Genomic DNA, 24,509 nt, shown 5'->3' with positions numbered 1-24,509 from the left:
ATTTTATTGTGAGTGTGGATTATGATTTTGATGACGACGACGATGATATGATGATGTTATGACTATTTATTTATCATGAGGTAGTTCCTTTTTTTAATTGATAATGATGGTTACTTTCAGGTAAATATACTACACCAATATGGGAGATGATGATCAGCTCTGTCACCCTAAGGCTTTTTTTAACAGGATGCTGCTTTTATTATTATTATTATTATTATTATTATTATTATTATTATACGATCACTGATGGTTTTAATCTATATCTGCCTGCTGTGAATAGACACCAGGGCCATACTGGGGCACACACAGTGAAATGTATGGACAGTGCTGTCGTTAGCAGATCTGAAATGTGAATAAAAGCAAAATGAATGAAAAAAGCCCTTGTTTTCTGGGACGGTGATCTCCTCTGTGGCACAAGGCTGGGCTGCCAGCTGTGTGTTTGTTTAGGGAGGACGGGGAAGGTGTGTAACCTCATGTGTAACCTCATCGTCCCTCGACCTCAGCTGACTTAACTCCCTACCCCCCTTTTTATATCTGTACCTAGCTCTCTATTTATCTACCTTACCTCTCTCTTTCTTTCTCTAACCTACCTCTCTCTTTCCATCTCTACCATACCATTCTCTTTCCATCTCTAACCTACCTCTCTCTTTCAATCTCTACCTTACCTCTCTCTTTCCATCTCTAACCTACCTCTCTCTTTCCATCTCTACCATACCTCTCTCTTTCCATCTCTAACCTACCTCTCTCTTTCCATCTCTACCTACCTCTCTCTTTCCATCTCTAACCTACCTCTCTCTTTCCATCTCTACCTACCTCTCTCTTTCCATCTCTAACCTACCTCTCTCTTTCCATCTCTACCATACCTCTCTCTTTCCATCTCTAACCTACCTCTCTCTTTCCATCTAACCTACCTCTCTCTTTCCATCTCTAACCTACCTCTCTCTTTACATCTCTAACCTACCTCTCTCTTTCCATCTCTACCTCTCTCTTTCCATCTCTAACCTACCTCTCTCTTTCCATCTCTAACCTACCTCTCTCTTTACATCTCTACCTCTCTCTTTCCATCTCTAACCTACCTTTCTCTTTCCATCTCTAACCTACCTCTCTCTTTCCATCTCTAACCTACCTCGCTCTTTCCATCTCTAACCTACCTCGCTCTTTCCATCTCTAACCTACCTCTCTCTTTCCATCTCTACCTACCTCTCTCTTTCCATCTCTACCTACCTCTCTCTTTCCATCTCTACCTTACCTCTCTCTTTCCATCTCTACCTACCTCTCTCTTTCCATATCTAACCTACCTCTCTCTTTCCATCTCTACCTACCTCTCTTTCCATCTCTAACCTACCTCACTCTTTCCGTCTTTAACCTACCTCTCTCTTTCCATCTCTAACCTACCTCTCTTTCCATCTCTACCTCTCTTTCCATCTCTAACCTACCTCTCTCTTTCCATCTCTAACCTACCTCTCTCTTTCCATCTCTAACCTACCTCTCTCTTTCCATCTCTAACCTACCTCTCTCTTTCCATCTCTAACCTACCTCTCTCTTTCCATCTCTAACCTACCTCTCTTTCCATCTCTAACCTACCTCTCTCTTTCCATCTCGAACCTACCTCTCTCTTTACATCTCGAACCTACCTCTCTCTTTCCATCTCTACCTCTCTCTTTCCATCTCTAACCTACCTCTCTTTCCATCTCTACCTACCTCTCTCTTTCCATCTCTAACCTACCTCTCTCTTTCCATCTCTAACCTACCTCGCTCTTTCCATCTCTAACCTACCTCGCTCTTTCCATCTCTAACCTACCTCGCTCTTTCCATCTCTAACCTACCTCTCTCTTTCCATCTCTACCTACCTCTCTCTTTCCATCTCTACCTACCTCTCTCTTTCCATCTCTACCTTACCTCTCTCTTTCCATCTCTACCTACCTCTCTCTTTCCATATCTAACCTACCTCTCTCTTTCCATCTCTACCTACCTCTCTTTCCATCTCTAACCTACCTCACTCTTTCCGTCTTTAACCTACCTCTCTCTTTCCATCTCTAACCTACCTCTCTTTCCATCTCTACCTCTCTTTCCATCTCTAACCTACCTCTCTTTCCATCTCCAACCTACCTCTCTCTTTCCATCTCTAACCTGCCTCTCTCTTTCCATCTCTAACCTACCTCTCTCTTTCCATCTCTAACCTACCTCTCTCTTTCTATCTCAACCTTACCTCTCTTTCCCTCTCTAACCTACCTCTCTCTTTCCATCTCTAACCTACCTCTCTCTTTCCATCTCTACCTCTCTTTCCATCTCTAACCTACCTCACTCTTTCCGTCTTTAACCTACCTCTCTCTTTCATCTCTAACCTACCTCTTTCATCTCTAACCTACCTCTCTCTCAATCTCTAACTTACAGTACCTCTATCTTTCCATCTCTACCTACCTCTCTCTCTCCATCTCTACCTACCTCTCTCCCTCCATCTCTACTTGCCTCCCACTCTCCATCTTTCTCAGCATCACATCTTGTCCATTACGCTGAGAAAACTGTAGTTACAAGCTGAGGAGTTTTCCCCCTAGTGATCATTTTCTATGATCCCTAGAAATGATTAGAGATATATTAAGTGGATGATCAGTGCTGAATCCAAGTGCACTCTTCCTTGGAACATCTTAAATAAGTCTGAAGAGGATTTACCCTCTTGAGAATGGTAGAGGCCAGCAAATTGGCTTCCTTCTCGCTTCCAAACCACTCCACTAAGCTTAACCATTGAATCTCAAAGCCTGCAGTTTAATTTACATTTTAACAAGTGAATGTTTATGCGTCGATCAGACGGCTAGCTATAAATATAACCTGTACAGCCTTTACCTTAGCACGGATACACGGACCGGTGCTAAGCTGATACACGGACTTGTGCGTAAGTGAAAATGATAGATATTCAAAGGGAGTGCTAAGTGCACATCTCAAATGTGGCACTCGGGATAATGGAGCAGACATCTGTGATAATGGAGCGGACATCTGCCAGACCGGAGCTTACATCTCTGCTGAACAATGTGATATCAGAGTTTCACATAATCCGCCTAAGTCTCCAGTCTCCCTATCTCGATGTGTAAGGGATAGCTGTATTGGAAATCAATGCCAGACAGCGTGATACTGCTCTTCCGTGCCAGCCTCATCTTTTGGAAGCAGCTCAAATGTAATTGAAAAACAAGACTACATGGGGTTTGATCAAAGGTCTGTTGGCATCATTCTGTTTGAGTACAAGGACACGAGCAGGATATATTGATCACTCTCCAAACTCTAATTTACTCTTCTCTTTAAAACAGTGTTCTTTAATCCTGGTCCTGTGGATCCCACAGAATTCGCAGGTGGGTATAGGTACTTGCAGGAACTTCTTGTGAAGGGGTATTGTTAAAGGTCCTGAACAGTGAAAATCATGTTTTTCATCAATTTGGATGAAACCAGTTCATAGTGGTCCTCTGTAGCTCAATTGGTAGAGCATGGCGCTTGTAACGCCAGGGTAGTGGGTTCGATCCCCGGGACCACCCGTACGTAAAAATGTATGCACACGTGACTGTAAGTCGCTTTGGATAAAAGCGTCTGCTAAATGGCATATTATAGTAGGTTGACCCAAGTATGAAATATTACTGTAGCTGGTACATTGACAAAGTTGATCATAAAGTTACTGGTCCCCACCCCCATGTCAACCGCTTGGATTCAGGAGGCTTGCATTATGCAATGTCACGTATTATCGGACATTTTATACACCAATGGTACAACGCCTTAAAACCGTCATCATGTGCGCATTATACGGCTTTGTTTACAAACCATAAGATAGCTCAAGCAGAACGATACTAGTAACTAACCCCTTCATCTGTGTTGTGACTTTTAGCTAGCAAGTTACTGTACTTACACTTTGTTGTGACTGGATGCCATAGTGTTCATTTAAAGTTACACTATATTCCGAAGAATGAAGACATCTGACAGCAGTGGCTGCTTTTCATTTCGGGTGGACAGGCTGCACCGGAAATTACGATCAGGTTGCGCGAAGTTGCTTTATCAACTGGGGAGAACATTCTATGGGTCTTACATTTCAGGAAGCTAATCCTGAAGATGGATGCTGTACCATCATTAACAGTGGATCAGTGGATCTTGCAAACGCTGACCATAATACAGTGGCATGTATTCATGGGGAGCATTTGGCCTACCTTGATAAAAAATAAAATAATAGCCAATCAGTGTTGAGCTAAACTGAGTTAGCTCAGCTGTGAATGGTCCTTAGCGCACCAAAAAAAAGTGTCAAGGGAAGACAGTTTGGATTTGGCTTCACATCAATCACATCACATTAGAAGCAAAACGTTATTGACAGAAAACTTGAATTGTTGCATCTCGTTGTGTTGTTGTCCTCTGGTGGCTGGCTAGCTAGCTAGCTAAAATCGTCAATGGATGGAGATAGGGGTTTGGACTTGGTTTGACTTAATTCTCCGTACTGGCCAATGATTATAACGGACACACATACACACACACACCCCCACACCAGTAACATGGACAGTCAGATCATATTTAGCTTACGTTGATTGGACTAAATCATTTTGGGTGTCTTTTAGTTGGCACTGTATTAGACTAAGCATAGGTGATTAGATTATGTTGAAATGGTGATGGAATAGTGGAGGCAGCAACTGTTTTCTTTGCGACTTGCGGTAACTTGTGGTTCTAAATCAATAGTTGTTTAGTAGTCTGAGAATTAACTTTGTTGACCATGCTGTAGGTCATGTAACTGTTTGTTACATGCAATATGTTTTGTGGACTTTACCAGACAGATGTTGATCTCCGGTTTGGTGATGAAACATAGGTGGTTAAATTTATTCTGCCCCTGTGTCTTCTTATTGTCTCAGCCTTAAGCCTATATATCACGGTGTCAAGGCATATGAACTAACAGGTTATAGCGCAAACAACGCAATTATCACAACACATACACAGTGCATTCGGAAAGTATTCAGACCCCTCGACTTTTTACCCATTTTATTACGTTACAGCCTTATTTTAAATTGATTAAATTATTTATTTTTCCTCATCAATCTACACACAATACCCCATAATGACAGTGAAAACAGGTTTCTAGAAATGTTTGCTAAAAAAAATAAAAATAAAAACATAAATACCTTATTTACATAAGTATTCAGACCCTTTGCTATGAGACCTCTCAAGTGCATCCTGTTTCCATTGATCATCCTTGAGATGTTTCTACAACGTGATTGGAGTCCACCTGTGGTAAATTAAATTGATTGGACATGATTTGGAAAGGCACACACCTGTCTACATAAGGTCCCACAGTTGACAGTGCATGTCAGAGCAAAACCAAGCCATGAGGTCGAAGGAATTGTCTGTAGAGCTCCGAGACAGGATTGTGTCGAGGCACAGATCTGGGGAAGGGTACCAAGACATTTCTGCAGCATTGAAAGTCCCCAAGAACACAGTGGCCTCCATCATTCTTAAATGGAAGAAGTTTGGAACCACCAAGACTCTTCCTAAAGCTGGCCGCCCGGCCAAACTGAGCAATCGGGGGAGAAGGGCCTTGGTCAGGGAGGTGACCAAGAACCCGATGGTCACCCTGACAGAGCTCCATAGTTCCTCTGTGGAGATGGGAGAACCTTCCAGAAGGACAACCATCTCTGCAGCACTCCACCAATCAGGCCTTTATGGTAGAGTGGCCAGATGGAAGCCACTCCTCAGTAAAAGGCACCTCCCACTTGGAGTTTGCCAAAAGGCACCTAAAGGACTCAGACCATGAGATGCAAGATTCTCTGGTCTGATGAAACCAAGATTGAACTCTTTGGCCTGAATGTCAAGCGTTACGTCTGGAGGAAACCTGGCACCATCCCTACGGTGAAGCATGGTGGTGGCAGCATCATGCTGTGGGGATGGTTTTCAGCTGCAGGGACTGGGAGACCAGTCAGGATCGAGGAAAAGATGAATGGAGCAAAGTACAGAGAGATCCTTGATGAAGACAACACAAGAGTGGCTTCAGGACAAGTCTCTGAATATCCTTGAGTGGCTCAGCCAGAGCCCGGACTTGAACCCGATTGAACGTCTCTGGAGAGACCTGAAAATAGCTGTGCATTATGGGGTATTGTGTGTAGATTGTTGAGGGAAAACATTTATTTAATACATTTTAGAATAAGGCTGTAACGTAACAAAATGCGGAAGAAGTCAAGGGGTCTGAATACTTTCTGAATGCACTGCAGCTTGTGTCATTGGGGCTAATCATGATGATTGGGGGGGATTACTATTTCACTTTCCATCTCTTTTCGTCTTTCCACTATCCTCAAGCGGTAATGATAGACATTTTAGTGAATTCAACATCGACTCTGTCTGAACAGCTTCCCAGGCAACCACCACAGCAGGAATGCTGATATACCAAATCAGTTTTCCCAAGGCAAAGAAGAGGGGATATGTTGTGAAGCCAGACACAGCATACAGGAAGTCATAGTGGTTGAACTGTCATATATTACATGTTTGTTTTTTGCTCTTGAAGTGCTTTGAGATTCTAGGAAAAGCGCAATAGAAATGTAATAAATTATTATTATTATTATTATTATAGTTATTCATTTCAAATCAATTGAGCATTTCAGGCACACACGTTCCAAATACAAACATTGAAAAGTTTAACCAAAAAGTGCACAAACAAATATTGCATATTTCAAATTATTCAAAAATACCAGAAAACACATTGTAGAATGAGTAGGTCGCTACATAAACAAATTGATAGCATCATAACTCAGAACAGTAAATAAAAGGAAATTAAATTCACTACCCATTTAACAAACATTTCCCTTTTCAAAAACATTACAGGCTCCTGGATCTCCTCTCCAACGAGATCACCCTTGATCCAGAGCCGTATGTGGGAAAGCTGTGCAAGCTGTCCATCCCAGGACCCCTGTCTGCCCAGTGTGAGAGGCCTGACAAGGAGGCGGCCACAGCTGGATTTGTCTCCCGCTTTAATCTTGGGGAAGACTGAACCCAAGTGGGTGACTGAATCCAAGTGGGTGACTGATGCCTGCTTGATTTAAGCGGAGTACCTGGGTCCCCCTCCTCTCCCCCTCCCCTCCCCATCAATCTCTGTAGTTGGTTGCATTTCCTAAAGCCTAAGTAATTAACTTTTACGTGCTATGACATCACATTATGTAGCATTGTATTGTTTTTTTCAAGCATTTGGATGGGAGATGAGTGTTACAAATTGTACGAATCAATGGGGTCCTGTACACTGTATGGTGTCCGGGTGCCTATATTTGGTTTATGTCTCTAATGTATTTTTTTCCTGTCAAATAATTTATCACGTTTATTTCTCATGAGTATTTATGTTGATCAATATTTTGGCTATGCTGGCCTGTCTGATCAATAGATGTAATGCTGAAAATATTGTCAGAATGCCGCAGCCCGTCTGGTGTTCAACCTTCCCAAGTTCTCTCACGTCACCCCGCTCCTCCGCACACTCCACTGGCTTCCAGTTGAAGCTCGCATCTGCTACAAGACCATGGTGCTTGCCTACGGAGCTGTGAGGGGAACGGCACCTCCGTACCTTCAGGCTCTGATCAGTCCCTACACCCAAACGAGGGCACTGCGTTCATCCACCTCTGGCCTGCTGGCTTCCCTACCTCTGCGGAAGCATAGTTCCCGCTCAGCCCAGTCAAAATTGTTCGCTGCTCTGGCACCCCAATGGTGGAACAAGCTCCCTCACGACGCCAGGACAGCGGAGTCACTCACCACCTTCCGGAGACATTTGAAACCCCACCTCTTTAAGGAATACCTGGGATAGGATAAAGTAATCCTTCTTCCCCTTTGTCTGATATCCAACAGTCCATGATCATCTCTGTTGACTATGAGAGCATTTTGCAGAGATAATGGGGTGAGGTATACTACACTGAACAAAAGTATAAATGCAACATGCAACACTTTCAAAATATTTTACTGAGTCACAGTTCATATAAGGAAATCATTCAATTGAAATAAGTTCATTAGACCTTAATCTATTTCACGACTGGGAATACAGATATGCATCTGTTGGTCACAGATACCTTGTTTTTTTTTAAAGGAGGGGCGTGGATCAGAAAACCAGTCAGTATCTGGTGTGACCACCATTTGCCTCATGCAACACTACACATCTCCTTCGCATAGAGTTGATCAGGCTGTTGATTGTGGCCTGTGGAATGTTGTTCCACTCCTCTTCAATGGTTGTGCGAAGTTGCTGGATATTGAGGGGAACTGGGACATGCTGTCAATCCAGAGCATCCCAAACATGCTCAATGGGTGACATGTCTGTTGAGTATGCAGGTCTCGGAAGAACTGGGACATTTTCAGCATCCAGGAATTGTGTACAGGTCCTTGTGACATGGGGCCATGCATTATTATGTTGAAGCATGAGGTGATGGCGGCAGATGAATGGCACGACAATGGGCCTCAGGATCTCGTCATGGTATCTCTGTGCATTCAAAGTGCCATCAATAAAATGCAATTGTGTTCGTGGTCCGTATCTTATGCCTGCCCAAACATAACCCCACCACCACCATGGGGCACTTTGTTCACAACGTTGACATCAGCAAACCGCTTGCCCACACGATACCATACACGCTGTCTGCCATCTGCCTGGTACAGTTGAAACCGGGATTCATCGGTGAAGAGCACACTTCTCCAGTGTGCTAGTGGCCATCAAAGGTGAGCATTTGCCCACTGAAGTCTGTTACGATGCCGAACTGCAGTCAGGTCAAGACCCTGGTGAGGACGACAAGCATGCAGATGAGCTTCCCTGAGATGGTTTCTGACAGTTTGTGCAGACATTTGTTGGTTGTGCAAACCTACAGTTTCATCAGCTGGTCGCAGGTGAAGAAGCCTGATTTGGAGGTCCTGGGCTGACGTGGTTACACGTAGTCTGTGGTTGTGAGGCCGGTTGGACGTACTGCCAAATTCTCTAAAACGGCATTGGAGGCGGCTTATGGTAGAGAAATGAACATTAAATTCTCTGGCAACAGCTCTGGTGGACATTCCTGCAGTCAGAATGCCAATTGCACACTCCCTCAAAACTTGAGACATCTGTAGCACTCTGTTGTGTGACAAAACTGCACATTTTAGAGTGGCCTTTAATTGTCCCCGGCACAAGGTGCACCTGTGTAATGATCATGCTGTTTAATCAGCTTCTTGATATGCCACACCTGTTAGGTGGATTGATTATCTTGGCAAAAGAGAAATGCTCACTAACAGGGATGTAAACAAATTTGTGCACAAAATATGAGGGAAATACGCTTTTTGTGCGTATGGAACATTTCTGGGATCTTTTATTTCAGTGCATGAAACATGGAACCAACACTTTACATGTTGTGTTTATATTTTTGTTCAGTATATTTAGGCTTGGAATGACATAGCCCATTGTTTACCTAGTCATCAAGGACGTGTGGCCCATTGTTTACCTTGTTACCTGGCAACAATCACAAGGGTGTTTCAAAGAGCTGTCAGTCAAGGGGAGCTCATGAATATAAGCTCCCTGCTCCCTGCCCAGTTAGAGGTCGAATTTCTTCAATTCTGAGCATTTTAATACTGTAAAAATATTATGGGTGATGTTTTGGCCATTCAAAGGCCATTTTTACTTGGGAAATAGGATGACTGTGCGGGACCTTTAATACGAAGGATTGAAATGGGGCTATTCGGAAGTAGGTATATGGACTATTTCTTTAACTTTCACAGATATTCATAAACTCTGATAGTCGACCTAGAACTAATTCAATGCTTGCTCGCAACTATGCAAGGCTCTCGGGTACCTACTTTGCTAGTGGATGCTTACAACTGTGAAGCCTATAAAGACAAATTGTTACCGACAGAATAAAACGGGAGAATAACCTTGGAAACAGATACTTAATCTCTCCTCCCATATGCTTTGTGGACGTTATCCAGCATCCGTTTTCTCTTAAGTGGTAAAATGGCGATAAAGCGGCATTTAGCTGCTGTTGAGGGACCTTGGCAGATGAGGCGTGAAAAGGGGCAAGGTGCATATCTCTTCTGGAGAGTGACTTTCCTTGGGGATGATGGGAATTGCAGGGGTGCAACTTTCAACCCCCCCCAGTTTTATCATTGCAGTGTGATACAAAACGTGGCTCCAGTGTGCTTTAGGGCCATGCGGAACGGTCGGGTAGGCTATTTTCCGGTTTCAGTCGGCTGGATTTAGGATGGCACAGATACCACAGAGCATGCGGACAGGCTGTGTGAAGGCAACGCTTCTGAAAGGCTGGCGTATAGGACCAGCACGGGAGAGATGAACAGAGGCAGCTGCTGACTGTGTTCCGCTCCGAGTTGTAAAAACAAGCAGAGCAGAAACTGGCTATTCTTTAGTTGACTGATCTAGCTGGCAAGGTAACTGCTGTTTGACAGAAGAAAAATATATATTCCCAGTGCTGAGCTAGTAGTGTAACTGACATGTTACGTTAGCTAATGTTTCATCCCCTCTCGACTGAAGTGAATGAACTACTAGCAGCTAGTTAGCTAGCTAATAGCTACCACAGCCAGTTCAGCTCTAGCTACAGTATCTGTCAGGTAGCAGTATCTAACAGCTGTTGTGTATGGAAATGTTTTGTAGCCTTTGTTTTGTCCCGTTTCAACAGAAGTACATTTGATGATGTACCATTAGCTAGCAGAGCTAGCCAAAAGTTGGCTAACGCTAGCTAGCTAGCTCACTATCTTTATTTTCTCTGTGCAGCAAACACTGGACAAGCAAGAAGGTTAAATGATTTCCAAACTGTCTCGAGGGTTGATAGAAGCTTTTCCCAATGACACAAAACATGTCAAACAAAAATGTGAGGAAGACCTGGGAGACGCTATTGATGATGATGATGATGATGATGATGATGAATGGATACAGATATGTTAGAATGCCCAGTCATGCTCATATAATCTCAGACATAAATTACTGCAGTTCAAGACCATCCATAGAACGTACTATATGCCAGTGAAACTGAATATCATGCACACAGAAATAATTATTCTTCTGGAGGTGTAAAACACAAAAGGAGACATATTTGCATATGTTATGGTCTTGTGAAGGCTGGCTGAATTCTGGCAAAGAGTATGATCTTTTATCTCAGCATGTCTACAGATTCACCCTTCTCCCTGTTTTTGTTTGCTTGGAAATGTTGATACTGGACACTGTCATCAGAAGAAACGGTGTAACCTAGCATTTATAGCGGCTAAGAAATGCATTGCCATTAATTGGAAGGTTGGTTATCCTCCCACAATGGATGGAAGAAATGCGACGTTTCATAAGGTCTTGATGCCTTATATGGAATACAGTACGACAAAAGGAGTCTGTATTGAAAACATGCCCACGTCAGGGGAGATACTTATTTAAGCAATCCCTAGCTGCTGGGCTGCTCAGTCCTGGCCCTAGGGGTCTGTCATACTGTTGGTTGACACTCTGGCTTTGGCCTAACACACCTGAAACCAATAATGAATGTTTCACTAAGACCCTAAAGCTGAGTGGGGTGTTTTGGGTTGGGGCGCTGCAGGGCCATGGGACCCTAGGGACAGGACAGGGTGACCCAGCTATATTGTGTGCAAGTAAAAAGAGCTCTACAGTACTATTAGGCCTATGATATGAATTATATGGTGGGTGTACTTTTTCTGTGTTAAGGTGTATGTGTGTTTTTATAAAACGTTTGTTTTCAAAACCTTTCCTTGAGACATAAAAAATAAAAAAAGATGGGAAGGAAGTTGTGTTGGGAGAGTTGAGTTATTGACAAGACTGGTGGGGGTTGGGCGTGCAGGCAGCTCGGGCTGGCTTGGCAGTCTCGCTGAAATGTTATATAGAGGATGTCTTAATAAAGACAATCAAAGGTCTTTGTACTTTATTTGTAAGAGTTGTTCATTTGTTAGGCTATTGGTTAAAGGTGCAACACTATTGATTATTTAATTATCATTGATCTAGTTCAGTCTTATCAATCACATAAAAATATTTAATAATGACCTCTTACCTAGCTTGATGACTGGGCATTTTTACTTACTTTATGTTGTTCTAAATATAGACAGCTAGAAGGGCCATGGGTCATATTAGAGTATGTAGAAATGCAGGAAATGAGCTTTAGATGCCCCCCAAAATTGGAGGACCCCCAGACCCCCCACCAAGTTATGTCCCCCCACTTCTAAAACCAAAGTTGCGCCCCTGGGGAATATAAAGAGAAGGATGGTTATTCCAGCTTCAGTCATGGGTAAGGTTCTGGGTTTTCCCTGGTTGTTAAATGGACAGGAAAATCTCGGGGCCTTAGACCCTACAAACAGCAGCTGCATACAGGGCTAAAAAACTCTAGTAAAATGTCAAAGGTTATTGGACACTATTCAATTCCAGTTTACAGTGGCTGAGCTGTTCTCGTTAACATGACTCTTTGTGTAACATCTGGACCAGAAATGTTGACAGGACACAAGGGGGTCTGTGGCCACTCCCCTTGCCACGCTGAAGTTGGAAAGACAAGCTACAAGTCCTCCCGGAGGTGTTTACAGCAGGGGTCAATTGTGACAAAAATGTTTAAGTGAAACGAGAGACATGTTCAATTCAATACACTTTATTTATCCTCAAGGGGCCAATTATTGAGGAGTAGAAACAAAGATATGGACTGCAGGGAAAGAGAACGGGTAAGAGAGACAGAGAGAGATGGAGACTGTCAACCTATTTCTATGGTGTCCCAAAATAATTCTGGGCTCCACTTGCTCTTGCCTTGTTTGCCGATCCAGCTCATGTATTTTAGTCAACAATCCAATTCACCCCTCTCTCTCTTTTAAAAAATAACATCTACTTCTGATTAGCACTCTTTCCATTTTTAACTAGCACATAATTATCTTCTATTTGGGAAATTGCTCAATATGGAAGTATTGTCAGAGTCAGTGATGTTACTATACCCAACAAAGTCTCAAGTCCCACAATTAATCACCATGCATCTTTAATAAACACAGCTCCCCCAAACTGGAGAGGACCCAAGTTGCCAAGGAAACGGTGTTGCACATAAGAGAAGGGCAATAAATAAGGATGACAAGGAAACGAGGGGAGGCCTCGTGTCGATGACAGCGTTGCTATTATGACTAATGGGTTCTTATCACTTGAGGGGTGTGTATGTGTTTGTGCTATAGATACTATAGATAGATAAATAGATATAGAGTACCAGTCAAAAGTTTGGACACACCTACTCATTCAAGGGTTTTTCTTTATTTTTACTATTTTCTACATTGTAGAATAACAGTGAAGACATCAAAACTATGAAATAACACATATGGAATCATGTAGTAACCAAAAAAGTGTTAAATCTAAATATATTTTATATTTGAGTTCCCACATATGCTGAGCACTTGTTGGCTGCTTTTCCTTCACTCTGCAGTCCAACTCATCTCAATTGGGTTGAGGTCGGGTGATTGTGGAGGCCAGGTCATCTGATGCAGCACTCCATCCCTCTCCTTGGTCAAATAGCTCTTACACAGCCTGGAGGTGTGTTTTGATTCATTGTCCTGTTGAAAAACAAACGATAGTCCCACTAAGCGCAAACCAGATGGGATGGCATATCGCTGCAGAATGCTGTGGTAGCCATGCAGGTTAAGTGTGCCTTGAATTCTAAATAAATCACAGACAGTGTCACCAGCAAAGCACCCCCACACCTTCACACCTCCTCCTCCATGCTTCACGGTAGGAACCACACATGCGGAGATCATCCGTTCACCTACTCTGCGTCTCACAAAGACACGGCAGTTGGAACCAGAATTCTCAAATTTGGACTCATCAGACCAAAGGACAGATTTCCACATGTCTAATGTCCATTGCTCATGTTTCTTGGTCCAAGCAAGTCTCTTCTTCTTATTGGTGTCCTTTAGTAGTGGTTTCTTTGCAGCAATTCGACCACGAAGGCCTGATTCACGCAGTCTCCTCTGAACAGTTGATGTTGAGATGTGTCTGTTACTTGAACTCTGTGAAGCATTTATTTGGGCTGCAATTTCTGTGGCTGGTAACTAATGAACTTATCCTCTGCAGCAGAGGTAACTCTGGGTCTTCCTTTCCTGTGGCGGTCCTCATGAGAGCCAGTTTCATCATAGCGCTTGATGGTTTTTGCGACTGCACTTGAAGAAACTTTCAAAGTTCTTGAAATGTTCCGTATTGACTGACCTTCATGCCTTAAAGTAATGATGCACTGTCATTTCTCTTTGCTTATTTGAGCTGTTCTTGCCATAATATTGACTTGGTCTTTTACCAAATAGGGCTATTTTCTGTATACGAAGGAAAGAAATTCCACAAATTAACTTTTAAGAAGGCACACCTGTTAATTGAAATTAATTCCAGGTGACTACCTCATGAAGCTGGTTGAGAGAATGCCAAGAGTGTGCAAAGCTGTCATCAAGGCAAAGGGTGGCTACTTTGAAGAATCTCAAATATATTTTGATTTGTTTAACACTTTTTTGGTTACTACATGATTCCATATGTGTTATTTCATAGTTTTGATGTCTTCACTATTATTCTACAATGTAGAAAATAGTTAAAATAAAGAAAAACCCTTGAATGAGTAGGTGTGTCCAAACTTTAGACTGGTACTGTAGATTGTGGACGGATGGACTGATTGATTGATTGTTTTGCAGCTACTGTCGTCATCCCATTTTAATATGGAGCGGTGTTCCAAAACTTCAATACTAGTTTTATTGGTGTTCTAGTACCAGTGACATGTTTTCACTCGTTTGATTTCACACACCAACACAGCATTCTTGTGCCAACACTCCAGAATACATGTCACCTTAGTTTGGAACTATGTACTGTACATTGTGTTCTCTCTTACAGCACTAGGGATTCTGAAATGAGGTTTTTCCCCCTTGTTGCCAGGAAGAACATTTAATGAGATCTAACCTGCCTTGCTTCAGTGAACACAGTACGCACACTCGTAAACACACACACACACACCATGTACACACCAAGTACACATAGTAATACACACATACACAAGCTCATGCACTAACCCACACACAATTACATAACATTTCAATCCATTTAATCTGTGTGTAATTTTACAGTAACACTCTTAAAATACACACACACACACACACACACACACACACACACACACACACACACACACACACACACACACACACACACACACACACACACACACACACACACACAAAACAAACACAGCTCAGTGCCCTTAGTGGTGAATAGTAGGTGTGTGATTTGTGTGTTATGCTGGTGTGTGATATGTCCCGTATGGCTCCAGTAGGTGACATGCACGGCCACTAAAAGCCCAGTAATATATCCCTCTTTTTACAACCTCAGACCGATGAGGCGATGGGCGAGGGACTGTGTGTGTGCAGTATCTGTAAGTGTGTGTGTGTGTGTGTGTGTGTGTGTCCATCCAGCACCCATCCAGGGTCTATCCATGGGCTCGAGGCATGTGTGTGATGGTGAAGGAATGGTGATAAAAGTTAATAGCTTAATAAATTGTGACCCATAAACGGCAGCTCCGTCCCAGAGGATGAACGGATGTGACGGATTAGACCTGGGACAGGACACACACACACGGATGGATGGATGGATGGATGAATGAATGGACGACCGACCGAGAGACATTGATACAGATACAAGGAATCAGGGAACTGTATCTAGATTTCTATTAGAAGTCGTGACTTGTCCTCTGATATATACTGTATGGGCAGTGGCTTTAAACCAGAGGAGAGAGGCAGCACTGGATGCCTTTCATAACGGTTTAAATATATCTGTACTCGGATCCTCTCCCAGCCGAAGAAAGGTGCTGTTCTCCCTCTTCTGGGCTTCTTTGGTAAGTACATATTTGTATTCTACAAATGCCGACCTTGCACTACAGAAATATAATCGGTTTGGGGCAATGCTTTGGACTGAACTCAACCCTGTTAACTTTGTTTTTTTCATAAACAGTCAATTGTTCTTTCCAGTGTTACTTTCCAAATAATTTTCCTATTGGAGCTAGTGAGAAGTGTGTCTGTGTGTGTGTGTATGTGCGACTGACTGTGTGTGTGGAGCTGTAAAAAAGGCAGGAACAAAAATTCAAATTGAAGAGGGATATACAGTGCATTCGGAAAGTATTCAGACCTCTTGACTTTTTCCACATTTAGTTACGTTACAGCCTTATTCTAAAATTGATTAATACACTTTTTCCTCATCAACACACAATAACCCATAATAACAACACGAAAACTGTTTTTTCAATTTTTGTGCAAATGTATTAAAAATAAAAAACAGAAATACATTATTTACATAAGTATTTAGACTCTTTGCTATGAGACTCGAAAATGAGCTCAGGTGCATCCTGTTGTCATTGATCATCCTTGAGATGTTTCTACAACTTGATTGGAGTCCACCTGTGGTAAATTCAATTGATTTGGAAAGGCACACACCTGTCTATATAAGGTCACACAGTTGACAATGCATGTCGGAGCAAAAACCAAGCCATGTGGTCGAAGGAATTGTCCGTAGAGCTCCGAGACAGGATTGTGTCGAGTCACAAATCTGGGGAAGGGTACTAAAAAATGTCTGCAGCATTGAAGGTCCCCAAGAAAACAGTGGCCTCCATCATTCTTAAATGGAAGAAGTTTGGAACCACCAAGAATCTTCCTAGAGCTGGCCGCCCAGCCAAACTGAGCAATCGGGGGCAAAGGGCCTTGGTCAGGGAGGTGACCAGGAACCCGATGCTCACTCTGACAGATGGGAGAACCTTCCAGAAGGACAACCATCTCTCCAGCACTCCACCAATCAGGCCTTTATGGTAGAGTGGCCAGACAGAAGCCACTCCTCAGTAAAAGGCACATGACAGCCCGCTTGGGGTTTGCCAAAAGGCACCTAAAGGACTCTCAGACCATGAGAAACAAGATTATTTGGTCTGATGAAACCAAGATTGAACTCTTTGGCCTGAATGCCAAGCTTCACGTCTGGAGGAGACCTGGCACCATCCCTACGGTGAAGCATGGTGGTGGCAGCATCATTCTGTGAGGATGTTTTTCAGCGGCATGGACTGGGAAACTAGTCGGGATCGAGGGAAAGAAGAACAGAGCAAAGTACAGAGAGATTCTTGATGAAAGCCTGCTCCAGAGCGCTCAGGACCTCAGACTGGGGCGAAGGTTCACCTTCCAACAGGACAACGACCCTAAGCACATAGCCAAGACAACGCAGGTGTGGCTTTGGGACAAGTCTCTGAATGTCCTTGAGTGGCCCAGTCAGAGCCCAGACTTGAACCCGATCGAACATCTCTGGAGAGACCTGAAAATAGCTGTGCAGCGACGTTCCCCATCCAACCTGACAGAGCTTGAGAGGATCTGTAGAGAAGAACGGGAGAAACTCCCCAAATACAGGTGTGCCAAGCTTGTAGCGTCATACCCAAGAAGACTCGAGGCTGTAATCGCTGCCAAAGGTGCTTCAACAAAGTACTGAGTAAAGGGTCTGAATGCTTATGTAAATGTAATATTTACGTTTTTATTAAAATATACATTTGCAGAAATGTCTAAAAATCTGTTTTTGCTTTGTCATTATGGGGTATTGTGTGTAGATTGATGAGAGAAAAAAACTATTTAATCCATTTTAGAAAAAGGCTGTAACGTAACAAAGTGGAAAAAGTCAAGGGGTCTGAATACTTTCCGAATGCACTGTATTGTATTTGGATATTGTAGCATCACTTGCATTTGTGAGGGAAAACTTGGCTATAACTGTGGTCTTGGTAGGCCCTCAACTCATTTTGTCAAGATTGTTCACTTAATACTACCTGTGCAGTGAGTTATGGGAATTGAACATATAAACTGCTCTTGGGTCTTGACTCCATCTCTGTTACTACAATTACTTAGATTTATCTCTTGTCTATGGTCATTTACATTGGCGAGGCTGAGACATGAGTTATTAGTTAGAAATTGAAGACAAGGACAAAGCCATCGGCCATGCAGGCAGCATGCTTCATAATAACACCGGTTGTGCCTCATCATTGTGCTTTAACAGCCCACTAATACAAATGCAATTAACCTCAACGACCATCAAGGGGATACAGTAATTGACTGTTAACATTTGCTGTCTGGCCAAGGTTTTGGAGTTTCTAATTAACATTATCAGTAATGATGCGATTAGGCTGCGGCTCCCGGCACAATGAAAACAACCGAGAAGATGTAGCCTACAACGCATCATGATGAGGCTGAGATCTCATCATTCCTTTTTGGGGTGTGTTTACTGTTATAAAACTTCAGTCCGCCTCATTGTGCTTGCTAGTATAGACCGAATGCTTGCTCAACTGTTATGACTATAATGATGTGGACAGGAATGATGATGCACTACTGTGCTCACCTGTATTTCTCTATATAAGCAAACACAAGGCAACTTTTGAAATGCATGTTTTTTTATTGTGCCATACGGTATATGAAAATTAAAAATCTTTCTATGAAAAATTCGTTAAAAGATATGCATAGAAAAGAGACCATTTGAGCAGGTGAGATGATGTCATTCTCAGTCCATTCACCTTGTTTTAAACCTCTGCGGTATCGTCGCCAAGGCCATCGGTGCTGAGCTGTGAAAAAGGAATAAATGTTTTTGTTGTTGTTATGGTTCTAAGAACGTCTTACCAATGCAGGATATGCTGTTCAAGACTACCATGACTTAGCCCATAATAGCTATTTTATCTTCTTCAATAAACCTGAGCTAGGTGTTATTCTCAACTCACCCAGTAGTGGTCGCTCCACACTCCAGCCCCGTGCTTGTTGACACAGCGCACTCTGAACATGTACTGAGTGTTGGGGCTGAGGATGCAGGACTCAAAGCAGGGGTTCCTCAGGCCCTCCGCAAACACCTCGTGGGTCTGTCCGTAGCTGAAGCAGCTGTGGTCGTAGTCGTGGAACTGGACGTCAAATGTGTCCACGTCCTCGCCCATGGGGACCATCCAGTAAATCTATACATCGGGAAAGAGTGGAGGTACATTACATTGATCATTGTAAGGATTGTCAATCTATCACATTTTATTTGTATAGCACTTTTTTGTCAGAAGAACACTCAACAAAGTCCCAGACCTAAACCCCCAAAGTGTGATCTTAGGTGACACAGCTTGGGTACGATATTCCCCATGGCTCTCCAGGCAAAAAGTAATTCAACTGCGTAGAGAATAGGGTGTAGTTTCCCTCCACAGAAAAGCCCTTGGCACTGTGCTGGTAGAAGATGGGTGGCCTGGGCCTCAGAGTGGTGTCCACATCCCCATTGGTATCCCCACTTTGTCCTTGTCGATTCTCACAGGCCTCTCCAGTGGCACCCACAGGGGCCTCAGCCTCCTCAGAGTCAGGGAGGGGAGTATCCACCCCTGCCCCGGAATGGGCCCTGTCCTGTGGGGGTACCTTCTGGCTCACATCACAGGTCTCAGGCATCTTGCAGTGGCGGTTCCTTACTAGGATCTTCTGCAGCCCATCCAGAACGGCCTGGAACTCCTGTAACTCATCCTGTGTGTGTACCTCCTGGCTGACAAACCCTACCTCAGCCGCCACCCCCACGTTAGGTTCCTCATCACGGCTTTCAGGCCTTGTGCAGCGGACGTGCCTCCCTAGAAGCTCCTGAAGCCCAATCAGAATGGCCTGGAAGTCCATTTCCACCAGGTCCTTAAAGGGCTCATCCTGGAGGTCCCTCTCCATGGAGGGCGTCTTGTCTGTAGCCCGGTGCAGCAGCTGAACCAGCCCATCTGCTCCCTGGAGGAAGGCAACACAGTCGTGCTCCTTAAGGGCCTGCTCCGATATGATCCACAGCCCATCGAGGGCATCAATCCCCTGGGCGGAGTGGCAGGCGAGCCCCCTGGTTTCATCTTGGGCCTCATTAACCAGACTGTCTAGCTGAGAGTGCAGCATCCTCTCTTGGGTGAGCAGGAAGTCGTACAGGGCTGTGAAGCCCTCGTGGAGGCTACGCTGGAGATCTCCGACCTGGGAACTCATCCTGGAACTCTGCTCCTTTACCAGAGTAACCTCAGCCTCCCACAGCCCTCACTATGACACACACACACAGCCGAGAAGAGGAGAAGAGAAACATTACAGATCACTGAGAGGATTGCAGTTTTTACGGTGTTACATACAGGTTCTGAGTAGAAAAACTACTCTTTCTGTCAGCATAAAACAAGAGCAACTTCTCTAACCTTTCTCAGCGTTGGCCAAGGCCTCTCGAAGGCTTCTCCCCCTCCGACAGTAGGCCTCATCTACGGTGTTGACATCATGGTCCTGGTGCTCCGCTTCCATACACTCCTCGCAACCTCCTGTTCCATCACTGAAACAGTAGTGCGTCATAGAGCGCTCCAAATGACGCGGGCACGGTGTACAGCACTCCATAATGGGCGCCAATAAAACATGCGAATGGTACGGGCCCCGGGTGTGAAGGTTCTTCAGGCATTTCTTGCAGTAATTGAGCTCACAGGTCTGGCAGAATTTCACTGCTCGCCGGCGCATGTGGCACAAGCCGCAGGGGACCTCCTCCCCCAGGGTCCGACGACCAGACTTCTTCCAGAAGAAGCGTTGACTCTGTCTCACGGCCGTATCGTTCTGCTCCGTCAGGTGCTGGAGGACCTGTCCTACCAGCGGGTTGCTCGGAAAGTCCCACTCTGAAGAGGGTGGGTTGGGAAACAGTTTGTGGCACTCGGGGCATTGGCCGTGTGACTGCGTGCCCTCACAGCTCGCATCCCTCTCGATGGCGGTCATGCACAGGTCGCATATGAAGTGGCCACAGGGGAGAGAGAACGCTCTGTGGAGTCCTTTGGCACATGATGGACAGTGTAGGTGAGAGGCTATAGCATGGGCAACTTTCTCAAGCTTTGCCTTGTCCATGGTGTCCTTCTTCTCCTTGCTGACGCTTAGAGGCAAACTGAATGGGTGAAATAGAAATAGAATGGCTTAATTGTAATGCACTGAAAATAAAATATACTTTTTTGTCCCCCCCCCGTCCTGCTATGTTTGGATACATGTAGTAAATAGCCTAGAAAACTTGGATATAAACAAAACTATATTTTTCCTAATAACAACAACATATTTATGAGACAAAATACAATATCCTTCACATGGAGTTCTTCACCTTAATAACCGTTTGTTGGTCGCACTCTTTGGTTGGTCTGGATAGGTTTTCCTCGGCATACTGTCTGCTCTTGGCCTCCTCCAACAGGACGCGCGCGGTTCTGGTTCACACGTTGCTAAACGCAAATCACTCCTCAATCACTGGAGTGAGAACGTTTTGGTGAATAGAATGTAAGGTGTTAGAATGCTGATGCATTATGCATGGGGTTATTGCATCACCAACATGTCACAATAGCCCAGCGTTCTGAACATAGAGATTATTAAGAATTATTCTAATTAATTGGATGTTTCTGTGCCAGTTGTTGACGCACAAGACGCGCGCGCGATCTGAGCTGAAACAGAAATGTGTAATCCTGAGTGGCGCAGTGGTCTAAGGCACTGCATCGCAGTGCTAACTGTGCCACTAGAGATCCTGGTTCGAATCCAGGCTCTGTCGCAGCCGGCCGCGACCGGGAGACTCATGGGCGTCGCACAATTGGCCCAGCATCGTCCAGGGTAGGGGAGGGAATGGCCGGCAGGGATGTAGCTCAGTTGATAGAGCATGGCGTTTGCAACGCCAGGATTGTGGGTTCGATTCCCACGGGGGGCCAGTATAAAAAAATATGTATTCACTAACTGTAAGTCGCTAAATGAGCGTCTGCTAAATGACGTAAATGTAAAATGTAGCCCATCTATTTATGTAGGCTGTTTTTCATGAAATAGCCTTCCACTTCACACGAGATCCACATACAGTAGAAAGTTGGGGGCGATGAAACAACGGAAGCCCATTCATTCTTTTTGAATGAAGGAGCGGGGAACCGTTGGGCGATGCGAGCATGGGCGAGGGACATGAACGGAGCCGAACCAAAATTGGGGAAAGCTGAACTTTATGCAAATACTCTGCGAGATCGAGTTGCTATTGAAGCTCACTAGTTTCCAGCCCCTATTGGATTGGCTGTTGATACCTAGCTCTACCTAGCATGCTTGCTAGCACCAACATTATTTCACATAATTATGACAGGCCTGCCTTATTTAGATCAGCAACTCAGTCATCTGAATAGTACATTCCAAATCACCATTTTTTCCCGAAGACCTTCTTCTTGTGGAATGTCCCCTGTCTTCCCAATATAATTATTTCTGATGGACTGTCACAACACAACTGATTGGCTCAAATGCATTAAGAAGGAAATAAATTCCACAAATTAACTTTTAACAAGGCACATATGTTAATTGGAATGCATTCCAGGTGACTACCTCATGCAGCTGGTTGAGAGAATGCTAAGAGTGTGCAAAGCTGTCATCAAGGCAAAGGGTGGCTAACTTGAAAAATCTAAAATATATTTTGATTTGTTTAACACTTTTTTGGTTACTAAATTATTCCATATGTGTTATTTCATAGTTTCGATGTCTTCACTATTATTCTACAATGTAGAAAATAGTACAAATAAAGAAAAACCCTTGAGTGAGTAGGTGTGTCCAAACTTTTGACTGGTACTGTAAATAAAATAACTGTCTTTAACCGTTTTTACACAGTTTATATGCAAAAGTTTATTTTTCCTCCTCTATGACACACGTGGTATAAAGGAAAGATGGGGTGAAACAAGGCAATGGGAAAGGCGTGTCTCACAATGATGACATCACAACCACAGGCATTAAGGCCGAGAGGGGAAGAGTTCTAACCACTGCTACAGACATAAACATGTAACGGATGCAGAGTTTACAGTGGCATTCTGGGAAAATCAAGGGGTCAGAAAGGAGTTGGCTAGATTCAGCTACAGCAGCCCTGTTATAGGCCACCAGAGAATGAGTGAGAGGATCAATCGTTTCCGGTTTCTGACAGTGTGACTCCTGACAGAGGTGGCCTATCATAGAACAACAACAACATAAGGGGCTATCGCAATAGTCAGAAGTGGATTCCTCTCTTTGTCTCCTTTCCTTAATCTGTATGGATATGAAGTGAGCAGGTGAAAGCAGAATTCTGGTAGGCAATGGCACCAACCAGTTTGCTTTCACCTTACCTGTGTTTTCGAAAGACAGGTGAAGGAAAGGAGACAAGGTGAAGAAGACTATTCAGCCCTTTGAGATGCACCTAAAGGCTGCGTTTACACAGGCAGCCCATTTTGGGGTGTTCCACAAATTGGTCATTTGACCAATCAGATCTTTTCACATCAGCTCTTTTTCAGATCTGATTGGTCAAAAGACCAATTATATATATTTAAAAAAAAGATTTAACACAGCCTTTACACAAGTGTTTAAAGGTGCCCTATGCAGAAATTGCTCTGCCTTTTCCTGGTTGCTAAAATTCGCAAAATTTCAGTTTGTGACAGAACAAGCAGTCATTGTGTAGAGAATCATTTAACCATCTAAATATATTTTCCATAACCAAACATATTGTATTTTCTACTGTTTGAAGCTGGTGTACAAAACTGAAAGTAAAAGATGCAAAAACAAAAGTTAAGAACGGGAAGCATAGAAATAGTGCACATAGACTTACGTTCAATGAGTGACAGGTCTATAACTCTATATTTCTATGTGAATTTGGTTGGGTCGCCCAAAAAGTTATCTATTGCAGCTTTAAGTGTTTACACTGGCATCAGAATTGGGCTGCCTGTGTTAAGACAGCCAAAGAGAATGTGACAGGTTGTCTCTGTGCCCAGGCTGAAAATGCAAACCTGTCAAACCGAGAATAGAAATTCTGACTGATGTTGCCCTCTGGTGGTGACTAAAGGGATAGTTCACCCCAAAATGAGTTTGTCAGACGCATATTGCGTGATTTAAACAACAGATGGCATGAAACATTTACACAACTTATGGATTGTATACCACTTTTGATGTATGAAAACAATGGACAAACTTTGATTATGGGGTGAACTATCCCTTTAAGTGTCTATTCTCATGCCCTCATCTCAGCCTCAGAAGTAGATGGACACAAGTCAACGTCAAACACAGATAGAGGCATGACCATGAGTGCTGATCTAAGGTCAGTTCTACATTTTCCTTCCTAATGGTTAAAGTTAGTTGAGGGAGGGTAAGCTGATCCTAGACCTGTGGGTAGGAGCAACTTGACTGCCTCTGATGCAAGCAAGTTTAAACATACAGTTTGAAGAGAGGTAGGTGGGAGACAAGGGGCTCGATTCAATCCGTAGCGCTGAAGATTTGCGCTGTAGTGCGATACAAATGTAAAGGTCATTTCCGATTGAGCCGTCATATGCAGCGTTTACCGTGAATGGGATCTCTGCGAACATTGCCTTTACATCTGTTGCGTGTTGTAGCGCAGGTCTTCAACACTACGGATTGAACCAAGCCCAAGGTGAACGATAGTTCAGCTACACTACCTGCTAAATTTACGAGGGATTTATAAAAACATACATGAACTTTCCCTTTTTTTCATACGTCCAAGAAAAATAACCAGGCAGACAGAAAGAAAAAGGAGACTATCAAAATGTTCAAAATTAGTTTTG

The 24,509-nt window shown here is 43.7% G+C and overlaps 1 protein-coding gene across 1 annotated transcript in view; it reads left to right on the top strand.

The window, feature by feature from the left end:
* The window catches only part of LOC311146283 (SPRY domain-containing SOCS box protein 4-like), a gene marked incomplete at its 3' end in the record, with an annotated part of 120,242 nt that extends 113,251 nt beyond the window's left edge, over positions 1 to 6,991 (top strand). The window contains exon 4 of the mRNA XM_084182776.1: positions 6,867 to 6,991. Coding sequence (XP_084038902.1) covers positions 6,867 to 6,991 — 125 coding nt within the window. The remainder of the gene's footprint in view (positions 1 to 6,866) is intronic.
* Positions 6,992 to 24,509: the final 17,518 nt, after the last annotated feature.

The sequence above is a fragment of the Coregonus lavaretus genome, assembly GCF_964263955.1.
Source record: "Coregonus lavaretus genome assembly, chromosome: 19".
In the NCBI taxonomy this organism is placed as follows: domain Eukaryota; kingdom Metazoa; phylum Chordata; class Actinopteri; order Salmoniformes; family Salmonidae; genus Coregonus; species Coregonus lavaretus.
The sequence above is the reverse complement of the archived record's forward strand: the minus strand, read 5'-3'. Positions and strand labels throughout refer to the sequence as shown.